The sequence below is a fragment of the Ranitomeya imitator genome, chromosome 1, assembly GCF_032444005.1.
Source record: "Ranitomeya imitator isolate aRanImi1 chromosome 1, aRanImi1.pri, whole genome shotgun sequence".
Classification (NCBI taxonomy): domain Eukaryota; kingdom Metazoa; phylum Chordata; class Amphibia; order Anura; family Dendrobatidae; genus Ranitomeya; species Ranitomeya imitator.
This window is the reverse complement of record NC_091282.1, coordinates 1,176,845,159-1,176,860,536: the sequence shown is the minus strand read 5'-3', so window position 1 is coordinate 1,176,860,536 and position 15,378 is coordinate 1,176,845,159. Positions and strand designations below refer to the sequence as shown.

At 42.0% G+C, this 15,378-nt stretch overlaps 1 protein-coding gene across 5 annotated transcripts in view; it reads left to right on the top strand.

The window, feature by feature from the left end:
• Positions 1–15,378, top strand: part of LOC138657144 (ADP-ribosyl cyclase/cyclic ADP-ribose hydrolase 2-like) — a 131,332-nt gene that overhangs the window by 90,821 nt on the left and 25,133 nt on the right. For 4 of the 5 annotated variants that reach the window (XR_011317016.1, XM_069744720.1, XM_069744721.1 and 1 more), the window contains exon 2: positions 14,685–14,873. Coding sequence is in view for 4 of the 5 variants with exons in the window: in XM_069744720.1 (XP_069600821.1) it covers positions 14,707–14,873 (167 nt within the window). In the remaining variant the exon portion in view is untranslated. The remainder of the gene's footprint in view (positions 1–14,684; positions 14,874–15,378) is intronic. The other variant, XM_069744722.1, reaches the window with a different exon arrangement.

The following is a 15,378-nucleotide window of genomic DNA, read 5'->3' as shown; positions in this document are numbered from 1 at the left end:
AATCCTATCATGCGTGTTACAATCCACTGATTCATGTATCTTATCCTGTGTGATACAGTCCACAGAGCTGGCATGATACCAAGAACAGAAAAATATTCAAAATGTCAGAATTGCAATTTTTAGTCACCTCAAATCCCTAAAGAAATGCAATAAATAGTGATTAAACATCGTACGTACCTAAAAAAGAAAAAAAAAACCATCTGTATTCTGGTCTTGGCCAACTACACCAACACGACACGCCTGATTCATTAATGAATGGGGTCAGTGTACTCCAGAGAGCGCTTCATTAAGACTGGTGTGCGCTATGCCAATATCAATGAATCGCCGCATTGTGTTTAGTCACTGTAGGTTTATTTTGCAGTCCGGGAAGAAGCGCCATTTCAGTCTTCATCTCAGCATGAAAGCCAGAGGTGGTCCTACCAGCCGTCCTCGGTGACACTGTGCTTCTCACTATCACATTACAGTCAACAACAAAATGTCTTCACTCTGTGATCCTAAACGTCATCTTCCCTTATACTTTTGCAAATGCCCAGAAGGGCAGAGGAGCAAACGTTACACACATGTGAGCAGACCCCGCCCACATTTACAGCAGTCGTAATGCGAGCTAGCTCTACTCTAGGTTATCATGGAAAATGCCAGGAGCTGCTCTTTCCCATAGTGTTAAAAAGTTGAAAATATCAAAACTTTTAAAATTATTTTCATCTTTTACATCATCATTGTCACTGTACTCCAATCAGCACTTTATTTTTGTTTGTTTTTTTTTGGGGGGGGTTGTCATTATGATTTAAAAAGAGAAAACACAGTAGTTTGACAATAAATGGCTTCACCCAACCACTAACCATGAGTGGAAATAAAGTTTTGGTGTTATCATTCATAGTCTCTGAAAAAAGGACAAGAAAGCAAAAATTCTGCCAAGGTATGTAAACTTTTGAGCACAACTGTACACTTGTACATATACATCATATTTATATCAGGGTAAGTATAAGGGCATAGAGTATAACGACAGAAAAATGATCAAGGTGAAGAAATACAGCCAGATGGCAAGTAATTGTTATAGAGTGTACTGACCCACTGTTATTGCACCTGCCCGACGCGCGTTTCGCCAATGGCTTCAATGGGGAGATGATTTAAAAGATGAGAAAGGGTATATATAGGATGGATGTCTAATGAGATCGCACCTGCATTGTCTAAATGTGTAGCAGCTGGTGATCGCGTATACCATGCATGGTAACACCGACGTCATATCCACCCCAAGTGCAGCATTTCTATGGGAAAGCGACATGTAGGGCGGAACTGACCTCAGCGTGCGTTCCACTGTGGACCACAAGCAGGAACTGGAAGGTGCGCGTACCGGATCCCAGCGGAGTGATAATATGAAGTAAATGAATGAAAGAATGACAAAGTGCACAGTGCAAATATCAACTGAATAAGTATGCTGTAATAGGGCTAAATAAAGTGACTGGTGCAATATTATTATATTATATAAAAAGCAAATGTACAGCTCAGGCAAAAATTAAGAGACCATCACATCATGAGCAGCCCAATCTCCAGACCTGAACCTCATTGAAAACCTCTGGAATGTAATCAAGAGGATGATGGATAGTCACAAGCCGTCAAGGAAGAACGGCTTACATTTTTGCGCCAGAAGCCGTGTGAAAGACTGGTGGAAAGCATGCCAAGACGCATGAAAGCTGTGATTAAAAATCATGGTTATTCCACAAAATATTGATTTCTGAACTCGTCCTGAGTTAAAACATTAGTATTGTTGTTTCTAAATGATTATGGACTTGTTTTCTTTGCATTATTTGAGGTCTGAAAGCACTGGTTTTTTTTTACATATTTTGACCATTTTTCTTTGTCAGAAAAAAATACAAAATTTATTGCTTGGAACTTCGGAGACATGTTGTCAGAAGTTTATAGAATAAAAGAACAATTTACATTTTACTAAAAAAATATACCAATAAAGAGAAAAATCAGAGAAACTGAACTTTTTGCAGCTGTCTCTTAATTGTTGCCAGAGCCGTACATAAAGTGCATATAAAATGGGGTGGTAGAGTTCAAAGGAATATCAAAGGAATAATCATGAAATAGTAAGATAAAGTGCAAAAGACATAAATATGAATAGCTGTCACTTATTGTGTGCAAAATTAGCGCAAGAAGGTGAAGAAAAGGAAGGAAAGAAGGGAGGTAGGAAAGGGGAAAAAAAGGAAAGGGAAAAATGGGGGAAACATTGTGGCAAACCACAATTAAATTCAGAACAAAATATCCATAAGAACATAATGCATGGATTACACGCTGCTTGTGATTGATGGCAGAGCTGGAACCATCTATGATGACATTAAAAAGCATCCCGGTGGCAACAGAACTAAAAAATAAATAAATACAACCAACATTAATCTCAAAACATACAATAAAGAATAAGATAATACAATTAAACATAAAAATGGAGAAAAAGAAAAAAGAGAAAGAATAATGACCCCTGTACATGCACTTTATGAGGTTTTCTTTACCCTTCTCTTTCTGCTTCCCGTAATTTTTCTGTAATTGTTTGTTTTAATTATTTATCTAATAAATACACATTTTAATATATACACTGTTTTTCATATATGTGGCTGTGTATTTCTGTTGGCTTTATACTTATTGTTGATGCACAACAATTAGCTTTACTAACTTTTTTGTGTTCGTGCTATGTATTTTGTTTTTCCCGGATAACACTCACATCTACGACAGTCTCAGGCTGCTCACAAGCAATCAAATGCCCTCCACGTGCTGTTCGCTTTTCACTGGAGAAAGCAGAGAAAGTTTTTTTTTTTTTCTCATCCGTGAAAAAAATTTATGAAACTCTGTTGAAATCAAATGAAAAGATTGAAGTATTAGGAAGCATTTAAACAAAGTAGCTTATTTAAAAACAATGTAAACCAAAAAGAGACAAAAAACACAAAAAAAGGCTTGTAAAAAACGCACTAAAAAAACAATCAGAATGTCAGTTGCCTATTTTACCAAATAAGTGCAGAAAATCTGCAACATCAAAAACGAACCAATTACTCATCATGGGAACGTAGCCTCAGATGTCCACAATGTTGAGAAAGAAGAAAGCATGTACAGTCTAAGGGAGGGCAGAGAAGACAGGCTACAGATAAGGGAAAGGAATGTGTCAGGACAAGCCGTCCTCTACAACCTGTTTATATGGTTATGCCGTTCCCTGTGAGATAATGTCATCCATACCTTTACTTATGTAATCTGTTGCTCCCTGACTGAAAAATAATTGTTTAATTTATATGCAAAGGAGGCTTAAGTGCTTTGCCTCTGCCATCCCGACTCTGTTCCTCGCCCAGCCTCACCTTCTTCTGATAGAATGACTGCTCACTAATAACTGTGTAGTCATGCCAGGGAAGGTGAGTAACTACATGACCAGCTTCTATAAAGAGTTTGGGGCTTGGATCTTTCTGACAGATCCCCTATAAGCACTGGTACGGTCATACTGGGATGTATATACTGAGGTGCAATCCTATGAGGTTTTCACCTCTTAGATAACTTCTGTTATCTGCCGGCGGCACTGTTGGTTGAACTCGCTTCTTTTGCTGAGGTTTTTTTTTTTCATAATCCATAGATAACCAAGCAGTTGAGGAACAATAACAGATACAGTAAATCTAGGAGGCAGAGTCTGTAAATCAACTAACACCAGCATTTGTTGGGCACAGTTAAACTCAGTTAATATTTTTTGATTAATTAAAATGCCACAATTTTCCTTTTATAAACGGGGAAAGAACAGTCTCCATTTTGTCCTGGCTAATCATACCAGGTAAGCCTAACAAGGGCACGACCAAATTTTAGTTATGTAGTTCATCCAATAATTATTGTATATACTCGAGTATAAGCTGACCCGAGTATAAGCCGCGGCACCTATTTTTGCCGCGAAAAACTGGGTAAACTTACTGACTTGAGTATAAGCCGGGTATGCATTGTCCCCTCATCCCTATCCTGGTATACATAGCTCCCCGTCCCTGTATACATGGCTACCCCCTCCTGTCATTGTATGCAAAGCTCCTTATCCCCTATCCTTGTATGCATAGCTCCTTATTCCCTATCCTTGTATGCATAGCTCCTTATCCCCTATCCTTGTATGCATAGCTCCTTATTCCCTATCCTTGTATGCATAGCTCCTTATTCCCTATCCTTGTATGCATAGCTCCTTATCCCCTATCCTTGTATGCATAGCTCCTTATTCCCTATCCTTGTATGCATGGCTCCTTATTCCCTATCCTTGTCTGCATGGCTCCTTATCCCCTATCCTGGTATACATAGCTCCCCGTCCCTGTATACATGGCTACCCCCTCCTGTCATTGTATGCATAGCTCCTTATCCCCATCCTTGTATGCATAGCTCCTTATTCCCTATCCTTGTATGCATGGCTCCTTATTCCCTATCCTTGTCTGCATGGCTCCTTATCCCCTATCCTGGTATACATAGCTCCCCGTCCCTGTATACATGGCTACCCCCTCCTGTCATTGTATGCATAGCTCCTTATCCCCATCCTTGTATGCATAGCTCCTTATTCCCTATCCTTGTATGCATGGCTCCTTATTCCCTATCCTTGTCTGCGTGGCTCCTTATCCCCTATCCTGGTATACATAGCTCCCCGTCCCTGTATACATGGCTACCCCCTCCTGTCATTGTATGCATAGCTCCTTATCCCTATCCTTGTATGCATAGCTCCTTATTCCCTATCCTTGTATGCATGGCTCCTTATTCCCTATCCTTGTCTGCGTGGCTCCTTATCCCCTATCCTGGTATACATAGCTCCCCGTCCCTGTATACATGGCTACCCCCTCCTGTCATTGTATGCATAGCTCCTTATCCCCTATCCTTGTATGCATGGTTCCCATTAAATAAAAAAAAAAATCCTACTCACATTCCTGTGCGCCCTCACTGCATCTCGTCTCGGCGCCGGTAGCTCTTCCTGCCGAGCGATCACATGTCCCGGCTCATTAAGGTAATGAATATTCACTCCACGCTTATGGGATTGAAGAGGCATGCATATTGATTACCTTAATGAACGGGGCCACGTGATCGCTCGGCCGGAAATACTACTGGGGCCGGAAGGAACGAGATGCAGGGAGGGCGCGCAGCCGCAGGAAGGTGGGTAGGATGTGTGCTAGTTGCCGGCTGCTGCTGGTGTCACTGTGTGCGCTACAGAGAAATGAATATACATTTCACTGTAGCAGTCACACAGGCTTTAGCCACAGCCGCCTGCTACTGCCTCTGTGACCCGCTGCTCCGCCGCTCCCTCTCCCCCCGCCGGTTTCTGAAACAATTGACTCGTGTACAGCTCTGTCAAAAATTATAAGACCACTGCGCAGTTTTATAAAAATCAGCTTCTCTACATGTCTGACAGCCAATCCATTCCAGTGTCAGTTGAATTCCAACCAGAGGACACCTCATTCTACTTAATGTGCTTCTGATTAGGTGATCACCTGAACCAAATCTTCATTATCGAAGGAAAGTATAAAAAACCCTGCTGTGGTGTTCACAATCCTCTTGCAATAGGACAAGCTGGATGGCAAAACAAGTGCTAGTACTGTCCCAGAAGTAATAGAAATGAAAAAATAACTTTTAAACATGCCAAAGGAGTTGAAAAGAAAAGTCTTGAGTGAGTAAAAAAAGGGCTCAATTCTAGCAGAGGGACACAGTGTTGCCTACTTCCTTAAAATTTCTAAGATGGTAGTCCATTACAACGAGGTCAATCAGCAGATATTGGGGACAACAAAGCTACAGACCAGCAGAGGGCGAAAATGACTCTCCAGTGACTGGGATGACCGTCATCCTATTCGAATATCACTCAGCAACCGCAGGATGACATCAAGTGACCTACAAAAGGAATGGCAAATGACAGCTGGGGTGAACTGCACGGCAAGAACAGTTCATAACAGGCTCCTAGAGGCAGAGCTCAAGTCATGTAAAGCTAGAAAAAAGCCTTTCATCAATGAGAAGCAAAGGAGAGCCAGGCTGAAGTTTGCCAAAGACCATAAGGATTAGATGATTGGACCATAGAGGACTGGAGTAAGGTAATCTTCTCAGATGAGTCTAATTTTCAGCTTTGCCCAACACCTGGTCATCTAATGGTTAGACGGAGACCTGGAGAGGCGTACAAGCCCCAGTGTCTTGCACCCACTGTGAAATTTGGTGGAGGATCGGTGATGATCTGTGGATGCTTCAGCAAGGCTGGGATTGGGCATGTTCATCTTTTGCTCAGGCAATGTTTCCCAAATGTGAGGACTGTTTTTTTTCCAGCAGGACAATGCGCCATGCCACACAGCTAGGTCAATCAAGGTGCGGATGAAGGACCACCACAAAATACCTGTCATGGCCAGCCCAATCTCCAGATCTGAACGCCATTGAAAACCTCTGGAATGTAATCAAGAGGAAAATGGATAGCCACAAGCCATCAAACAAAGAAGAACTGCTTAGATTTTTGTACCAGGAGTGGCATAAGGTCACCCAAAAGCAGTGTGAAAGACTGGTGGAAAGCATGGCAAGACACATGAAAGCTGTGATTAAAAATCATGGTTATTCCACAAAATATTGATTTCTGAGCTCTTCCTGAGTTAAAACATTAGTATCGTTGCTTCTAAATGATTATGATCTTGTTTTCTTTGCATTATTTGAGGTCTGCAAGCAATGCATTTTTTTGTTATTTTGACCATTTCTCATTTTCAGAAAATAAACACAAAATTTGTTGCTTGGAACTTCGGAGTCATATTGTCAGTAGTTTATAGAATAAAAGAACAATTTACATTTTACTTAAAAATATACCAATAAAGAGAAAAATCAGACAAACAACATTTTGCAGCGGTCTCTTAATTTTTTGCCAGAGCTGTATAAGCCGTGCGGGGCGTTTTCAGCACAAAAAAAAGTGCTGAAAAACTCTTCTTATACACAAGTATATACGGTAATTACTTTTTTATATATATACTATGTTTTTGAGGCACTAGTCAGGTTACATTCGTTCTTGCTGCCAACTTCATGCAGATACATAGCATATCATTTTTCCTCTGTAAAACCTGGACGATTTTCAGATTACAAATTGGCGGTATGTAGGTGATTTGTAGACGCTCCCTGTGGAACTTACATTTTCAAACTTTAATTCTGCTTCACGATGACTGATATTGTGCACCAAATTATTTAATCCAAAGGAACAAGAACTAACACGTCAATGATAGAAAATCCTCCCCTTAATCTCTGTACAACAACAAGTCTGCTGTGATCATCCAGATAAGTGTAAGAAGGATGAAGGCTACCGCGCAGATAATTCTTCTACTTGACCACACAATCGATTGACAGCTATGGTTATACATCCAAGAGTAGTCACCTCAGTGATGGTGATATCCCAAGTGAGGCTCCAAAACAAAAGATAGGATTAGCAGCATTCCTGAGGATTAACCTCAGCTGAACCGCCGCCTCTTTGCTTCCTTTTCTGGTAAACGAGGATTTAATTAACCAGAGCCTACTCAGTTTATTATGGTTGGTCTTAATTCCAGATAATAAAAGGTGAGACCTATGTATGAACCGATAGAAAACTAAATTCTACAATGACTTGTCAAGATATATTACGAGAACGCCTGGAAGACGGGGAAAATCATGTCCAGCTGTAGTGCCAGAGCGGAGCGCTTACGGAAAGGGTGGGTGTCGCATTCTTCAGGAAGTGGGTGCCGCTTGCTTGGAAATTCCTATATTAGGGCCTGAATTTTAGAGGCACACAGCCCAACAGGGCATTTGATATTTTCGATGACGCCATGTTTCTTCCTTGTAATGTTCCACGGTTATTTTCTATTTCAACAGTTACATTTGCAGCAGAGATTGACTGCTGGTGAAACACCACCCTTCGATGATATACATTATTCAAAAAACTGTATCACGGGGAATACTTATATACTTCCAAAGACTGAAATGTGCAATATTTCAGACCTCCCTCCATTTTCATGGGTGGAGATCCATAGTCCAACTATTAATGAGCAGATTGGCCAGATCTATTATTACCAGATATTTTATGACGTTTACTGTTTAGAACAACTGTAGCATATAGAATGAATGAATCGCCATCAACTGTCCCATTTATGTACAATTATTCCATTTTACGGGAAAACGCCATAAAAGGGATAAAAGTGATATTGATTTACGCAAGTCAGATTGAGGCCCCATTTGATATTAAAGGGAGTCTGGTGGACATAGCCCTATTAAAAATCCCACTTTCAGTGATCTCGCCTCTGCCTCCATTATGCAGAAACTGAAGCTTAATCAAGTATGTTAATTAGGCTGCTCGGTGCACCCTGGGTGCCGCCAAGAAGCTAAGTGCACTGTTCAGTCCAGTGGTTTCGCATGTCCCCGCCTCCCTCACTGGTGACTGACAGCGCTGACTTGCATGGAGGGAGCACAGTCTGCAGAGAAAGCTCAGGCAAGATGGCGGTGTCAATCACAAGTGAGGGAAGCGGTGATATGCAATATCAATGGGAGGAATGGTGTACTAAACCTCTTGGGTTCACCAAGCATCCTAATTACCATGTTTAATTAAACTTCAGTTTCTGTGGAGCGGAGGCAGCGATTAGAACACTTAATATACAATTTTTGTGTAGGGGCTTTATCCCCATACAGGGCTGTTCATAATGGAAGTTTGTGCTGACAGAATCCTTCTTCTGGAACCATGGCAGCAAATAATCCAGGAGTCATGTGATTTATAAAAACCAAACTTTTACTTTGTGAATGGCAGTCTGTATAGTATTTACAAGCAGATACAAAGGATAATGCCCAACGGGTTGTAATCTTTCCCACAGGTACTAAATACAACTTCAGCCCTGGTTCTCGGTATAGGTGGCATATCCCCCTCTCTGGCTTTCCTAGCCCATGGAGATCTTCCTCACCTCTAGCAGTAGATCCGGATTGCAATACCTTCCACCACATGTAATCTGAGTCCATCTTTTCCTGTAGCTTCACAAGCTGAGTGTGCCTCTGGCCCCCGAAGTCCATCTTGAGGTTGCCCAAGGCCATTAGACGGAATCACACGGAAGGGAATTTGCGGCAATCCACTGCCCCAAGTATTAGGCTTACGCTGTCCCTAGCAGCCTTAGTACTGCTACATTACTCACTGATGCCCTTGCATTGACTACACTTGCCACTAACGCTCAGTTCCCCCCTTCCAAACTGGGACGGCCACAACAGTTAACCCTGTCCCAGCTAACTGCAGCCCCAATGTGTGTAATACCTTTATCACATACATAGGGATCAAATTCATTTAACCTTTGAGTGTCAGGGAGCAATCCATCAGCTCCCAGCACTGTTACAATTGGATGGAGGCATCTGTGAGCAGCAATTGCCAAGCCTTACCACAGATTCTCAATGGGATTTCAGGACTGTAACTGGGACATTCACACATGAAAATGCTTTAATCTAAAGCATACATTTTAGATCTGGCAGTATGTTTATGGTCATTGTGCTGCTGGAAATTGAACGGCGTCACTCTTTCATTGTGCCTGAAGAAAGGACTGTTATGTTATTTATTTGTACTGGAGAAAAGTTGATTTCATTTTAGAGCTATAAAGTTTATGATGTACAAAAAAGTTTATGCTGTTTTGATATAAAAACCCTGTGCTGGTGCATATCCAAGCGGCTACCAGAGAGCTGAAATCCTACATTTGGAAATCCAAATGAGAAAAATATTCCATATGAACATATCCTGTGGCTAGGTTCACGTGGAGTATTTTTTTAGGAGGATTTTGAAGCAGATCATACACATTTTTTAAGAGTTTTTTTTCACAACAAAGTTTCTGGATAAAAAATATAACATGTCTTTTGCTTTAGGTGAATTCTTTGTGGTATATGCTTCAAATTTTACGACATCAAGCCAAAAGCTTGCAAAAAAAATCCCCAAAGGGTTAAAGTAATAGATTTCAGGGTATAAAGGCTTTAAAAAGACTACCCTCATGGTGTGTTCACACTGAGGGGTTTTTACCTTGATTTTGGAGCAAATTCTGGTCTTCCTATTGATTTCTATTGGAAAAAAAAGGTAATCCAGTTCATACGGCATGTTTTTAACAGACACAAAACACTGTTCTATAAAAAATAAAAATAAAAAAAATAATTGAGATGTCAAGTCTTTAAATCCTCCGATACACCTACACATACCATCTGTGATTCTCTGCCTCTGCAGCCCACCGTTTCATTGCTGGAATCTGGTTGGCAAAGGGAAAACCTGACATATCATCAATGTTTGGACCCACCTTCTCATTTAAAGATTTTTCTGTATTTTCATGACTATGATAATTGTACATTCACACTGAAGGCATCAAAACTATGAATTAACACATGTGAATTATATACTTAACAAAAAAGTGTGAAACAACTGAAACTATGTCTTATATTCTATGTTCTTCACAGTAGCCACCTTTTGCTTTGATGACTGCATTGCACACTCTTGGCATTCTCTTGATGAAGTAGTCACCGGGAATGCTTTTCACTTCACAGGTGTGCCCTGTCAGGTTTAATAATAGGTGTGTTGTAGTTGTTAAACTGGATTGATAAACCATTTGTGCAAATACAGACTTGAAAAGTTAAATGTATTGATTTTTTTTAAACAAAAGTCAACCTTCTTCCCAAACATGCTGCCATAAATAAGAAATGGTAGGTAGGTCCATGTCCAAAAAGTCAGCATTTGCTAAAAAACAATGTATTGGTGTGGTGTGTTGTACCTATACCCTAAAATTTGACTAGTAAAATGGATGTAAAAAAAAAATTATTTGCGACACACCATTTTTCAAGCAGATTGTCACAGTTCAATTTCTGTTTTTTGGTGAAAATTTTCTTCTGAAATGTAAAAAAAACCAAAACCAAATAGTTCCCCCTTTCTCTGATGCTGAGTTCAGATTTTTTTTTTCTTCTAAAAGTATTGTACTGGCTTTCTGCTGCTTTTATAGCCCATTATAAAATAAGAAAAATAAAAAATGTAAATGCAGCAGGACAAATATCAGCTCCACCATATCACTGATCAATCACACTGAGTCCAGCAATTCTGCTGGCACCTCTTCTATCTCTGTGCTTCTATCAAAGGAATATCTGTATTATTCACTAACGACTAGAGATGGATCCACGGAGGATAGGATTCTAGTTGAATTTAGCGGTTTCGCGCAAGTTGAGTCTCCCACCAGGGCCGTGGGGTACTCGGTACCTGGTCCGGTTGCACTTAAAGGGGTGGTCACGGTGGCAGCGACCCGGTCCGTGGCCCTGGGTGCCCAAGTAAAAGGGACGGTCTTTAAAGGGGTTGTGGAAATAATGAAAGTTCGTGACGCCACCTGTGGTTCTCGGTCAGAGGTGGCCGATGCTGCTTAAAGGGGTCCTTGGGGGGCGATGGTGCTGCAGCAAAGATGGTGTCGCTTCCCACAGGTGAAGCAGGATCCCCAGGGCTCCCAGTGTGTTTGGCAAGGATGGTGAATGCCGGCAAATAAATGGAGGACACAGGGTCGCAGTCTTTACCTGGTTTACTGGTGTTCAGCAGCCTCAGTCCAGGGTATCGGCAACAGGTGTAGATGGAGTCCAGGCAGCCTGAAGACAAGTTGAAATCCCTTTGACAGGTCAGTTTGGGAGCCTTCTACTATGCGCTGGTCTGTAGTCCCTTGCTGCCTGTAGTTGTCCAACAAGGTCCTCTTTTTTTTCCCTATCCAGGGACAGTACCTGCACAGTAGGCAACTTGAGCCATTTCTTTGGGGTCTGTCTACGGTGACTCCAGGCTCTTGTTGTTGCTGTACCTCAGGTGTTATGTGGGCAAGTCCCTTTAATTTTCCTGCCCTTCGGTTCTGCCATGGGACCTGTAGTACCTCATGACCTTGGGCTCCCGGTGCCCAGTTTCTGCGCTCAGCTTAGAAGGGGACCAGTCGCAGCCCGCCTCTAGCTCCTAAGTTCCTCTGTGCTCCTTCACTGTCTGCTGCAAACTGTCAACTGTCCTCTTGTCTGCACCAGACTAACTGACTCCACCTCCAGACCAGGATGTATATAGGGAAGTTCCCTTAAACCGAGTTTAGAGCTCCCCCTTCTGGCCTGGAGTTAGAAAGTGTTGCATGTAAGATTACCTGCCAAAGGGATCCCTCCTGTCTCCAGGCATGGCACTACCCTCCCCGAGAGGAAGGCAGCACCACTGTGGTACCCGAACTCCTGGGGTGCATGAAATTTGAGATTCAATTTGCAGGAGTCAGAGAGCAAGCTTGGCCGTGAAGACATCTAGCAGATGATTTGTCAGTATCTAGTCCTGGAATCTGTTTCTTTTGCCCTTAGACTTACCCTTAGTTAACATGGATCTTAATGTTTCACGTCGGCCATCTTGCTTCCTGCCAAAGCTGTATAAAAAGCCAGCACCCGTTCTGTGTGTTTGCTTGTGTGTTATGTTTTGGACCTTGTTCCTCTGCAGTCCCAAGCCTGGACTTACGATCCCTGTTGGTCATTTCTTAATGGTGGAGTCCTCTGCCAACCTGCACGTCTGGATCTCTGCCTGCTGACCGAGTGATTGCTGAACACCTGACTTCAGAAACCTCTGCCTGACCACATCTGCGGTGAAATAAGAACTCCAGCCAGCTAGTGTGTACCTCTGCTCTGCAAGAGACTGTGTCAGTGCTGGACATTCTTGTGCACTCATTGCTCAGTGACTTTGCATGCTGTGTCGCAGAGTATCAGCTCTGCTATTACCGTTTATCAGATTGACTGAACATTTATCTGGACTTATATGCTATATTGCATTCAGATCACAAATACAATATTGCTTGTTCAAACCATTGGGTCTGCTGTCTCTTTGACCTAGCCACTGGTGTCCAGTTGTTTCCACTAGTATCGTGACATGGTTACACCTTGTACACTGGTGGTCACTACCTGGGCCATCATAGATCAGTGGTTCCCAATGGAGCACAGTCTGTATGGCAGTCGTTTTCCATCTCCAATTCGCTCGTTAAGTCTCTCTCTTCTATAGAGAATAAGCTTGTGTGGTCAGTGGGGTCCTCACTTTCTCTCCTCGCTCCCATGTTTATTTTACCAAGCAATTGGAAGCTTTCCAGTGATGACATGTGCACTAATTTATTTGTGGTAGATCAAATTGTGAAGGAAAATTTGTCAAAGTCAGCAAATGTGAATTTCTGCCCATCTCCACTGATTACTACACTAATCTTTTTCACTGCTGCTGTTATATATACATTACTGTATGGATTATTTGTCATGTTTTTAGATCTATCTCTTACCATCTTTATTGCTGAGCTGTGAGCTTTGATCTCCTCTCACTTAAATGACCCTAAAGTGGCTGCTGCATTCCCTGCCTCGGCTTTTATACAGGCTATGATAGTACCTCCTGATGGGATGTGCTATACTCATCAAAAGCAACCACAAAATATAACCTTCCTTTTACTATAAATGGGATAACAATTACATTACATGGGATAACATTACACATGGTGCTCTTATTTTCCACATTTTTTTCAGCAACATATCAATTTTTGGGTTGTTTCTGCTGGAAAAATCATTACAAAGTTGACCATTAAATCAATAGAAGCAAAAATTGCCTCGCGCACAAAGAAACGTAAAAAAAGCACTTGACAAATAAAAGAAAAACACACAAAAACATTCACAACAACTTTTTGGAGACGTAACCGCTCTGGTTCTGCTTTAATTTAAATGTGGTTTTTACTTTTGGGCCAGCAAGGGTTAATGACAATTTCTTTCCTGGCAGCTGCTGTGTTGCTGGTCAGCTGATGTGGGTGGTGACCACTCCCACCAACCTTTAAATAGTCACATGATGCATCAGCTGACTGTTGGTAATAGAGTTTATCTCTGAAGACTAGCCTGGAGTTTGGAGCTCTGTGGTGCCAGCAGTGTATCAGCTGCTTAATTGGAGTTTGAGGTTCTGGTTCCATATCTTCTGCTGTGTGAAGCTTTACAGCAGAAGCTTGAGCTAACTTTTCGTTGTTCCTTTCCTTGTTTGTCTTGTGCTTGTAATTACCCCCAGTGTTGATGCCATCTGCAGTGGTGAGGGTAGCCTCATTGCTGGCCAGTGCACTAGCCAGGGTATAGTAAGGTGACAGCTAGGGACTAGGCACTTGACAGCGGGTGGGGGGAAGGACCCACATAGGGTGTTAGGGGGGATTAGGGAAAGGCTCAGATTGTTGTTAGGAGATGCCCCACCCCTTGTTCCTTACTGTTAGGGCCTTCCTCTCCCTTTTTCCATCCCGTTGTTTGTGTGTGTTGTGCTTTCCCACTCCCGAGCGTGACAAAAACTGTATGAACATAAGCTAAGTATTTTCACAATTGTTGCACAGCCCTATTTAATGGGAAACCTCAGCATAATGTTGTGTGAATGCAGTCATATGCTAATGCAGAAAGCCATGTTATTGATCCATCCATGAGCCATATACTTTGCCACAAAAATGGATTGTAATTCTTCTTGTGCGATTAGGAAAGACTTTCCTGTTCTGAGTAGTAACAGTCTTGGTGCTTATACACACAACAGTTTTACAGCTCTGTACTAAGGCTGCCGTAAAAGTGCACAGAGCATCATTATCTACCATCTTATGTCTCCAATGTTATACAAAGACGGACAGGTTTTTTTGCGATTCTCTGCAAAGAATTGTGGTGTGTTCTAGTGGAGAATATTATTTTTCTTGCAGGTGTATCTGCTTCTTATGCAATATGAAATCCTTCCATCTCACCTCGGAAACCCTGCTCTTTGGAATGATCTTCATCATACAATTGGAAGGTACGGATCAATGGAAGGGACCGGGCACAACCCCAAATTTAGAAAATATTGTTATTGGCAGGTGTTATGACTACATCGAAACCGTGAATCCTTCTGTGGGGTAAGTGCCATAAGCTACAATTATCAGTATTGTCTCTTATCAGGGGTTACCTAATGTATCTGCTGTAGTGTTAGCCGATTCCCAGACACTAATGGTGATGGCATTTCTTATAGAGGCGGCTGTATATATTATGGAGTCTTGTCAACTTGTACCTGTTCACACTTGCTTTTACCCTATTCATAGGTGCTGGTCAGTTTTTTTATTTCTGTATCTGGAGCGCCCCATCAGGGCAAGGGATTACACGGTACCGGGTCCTACGGTTCACAGGGGGATGTCACGGTGGCTGTCCCGGTCTGTGGCCCTGGGACGTCCGTATAAAAGGGAAAGGTCTTTAAAGGGCTAAAGTTTATGTTCGTGATGCCACCTGTGGTATTCGGTCAGGGTGACCGACGCTGCTTTAAGGGGTCTGCTGGGGTGATGTTATGGCAGCTAGATGGTATACCTTCCCACAGGTGAAGTATATCCCCAGGGCTTCCCAATGTGTAGATGGTAGAATGGTGAGAGG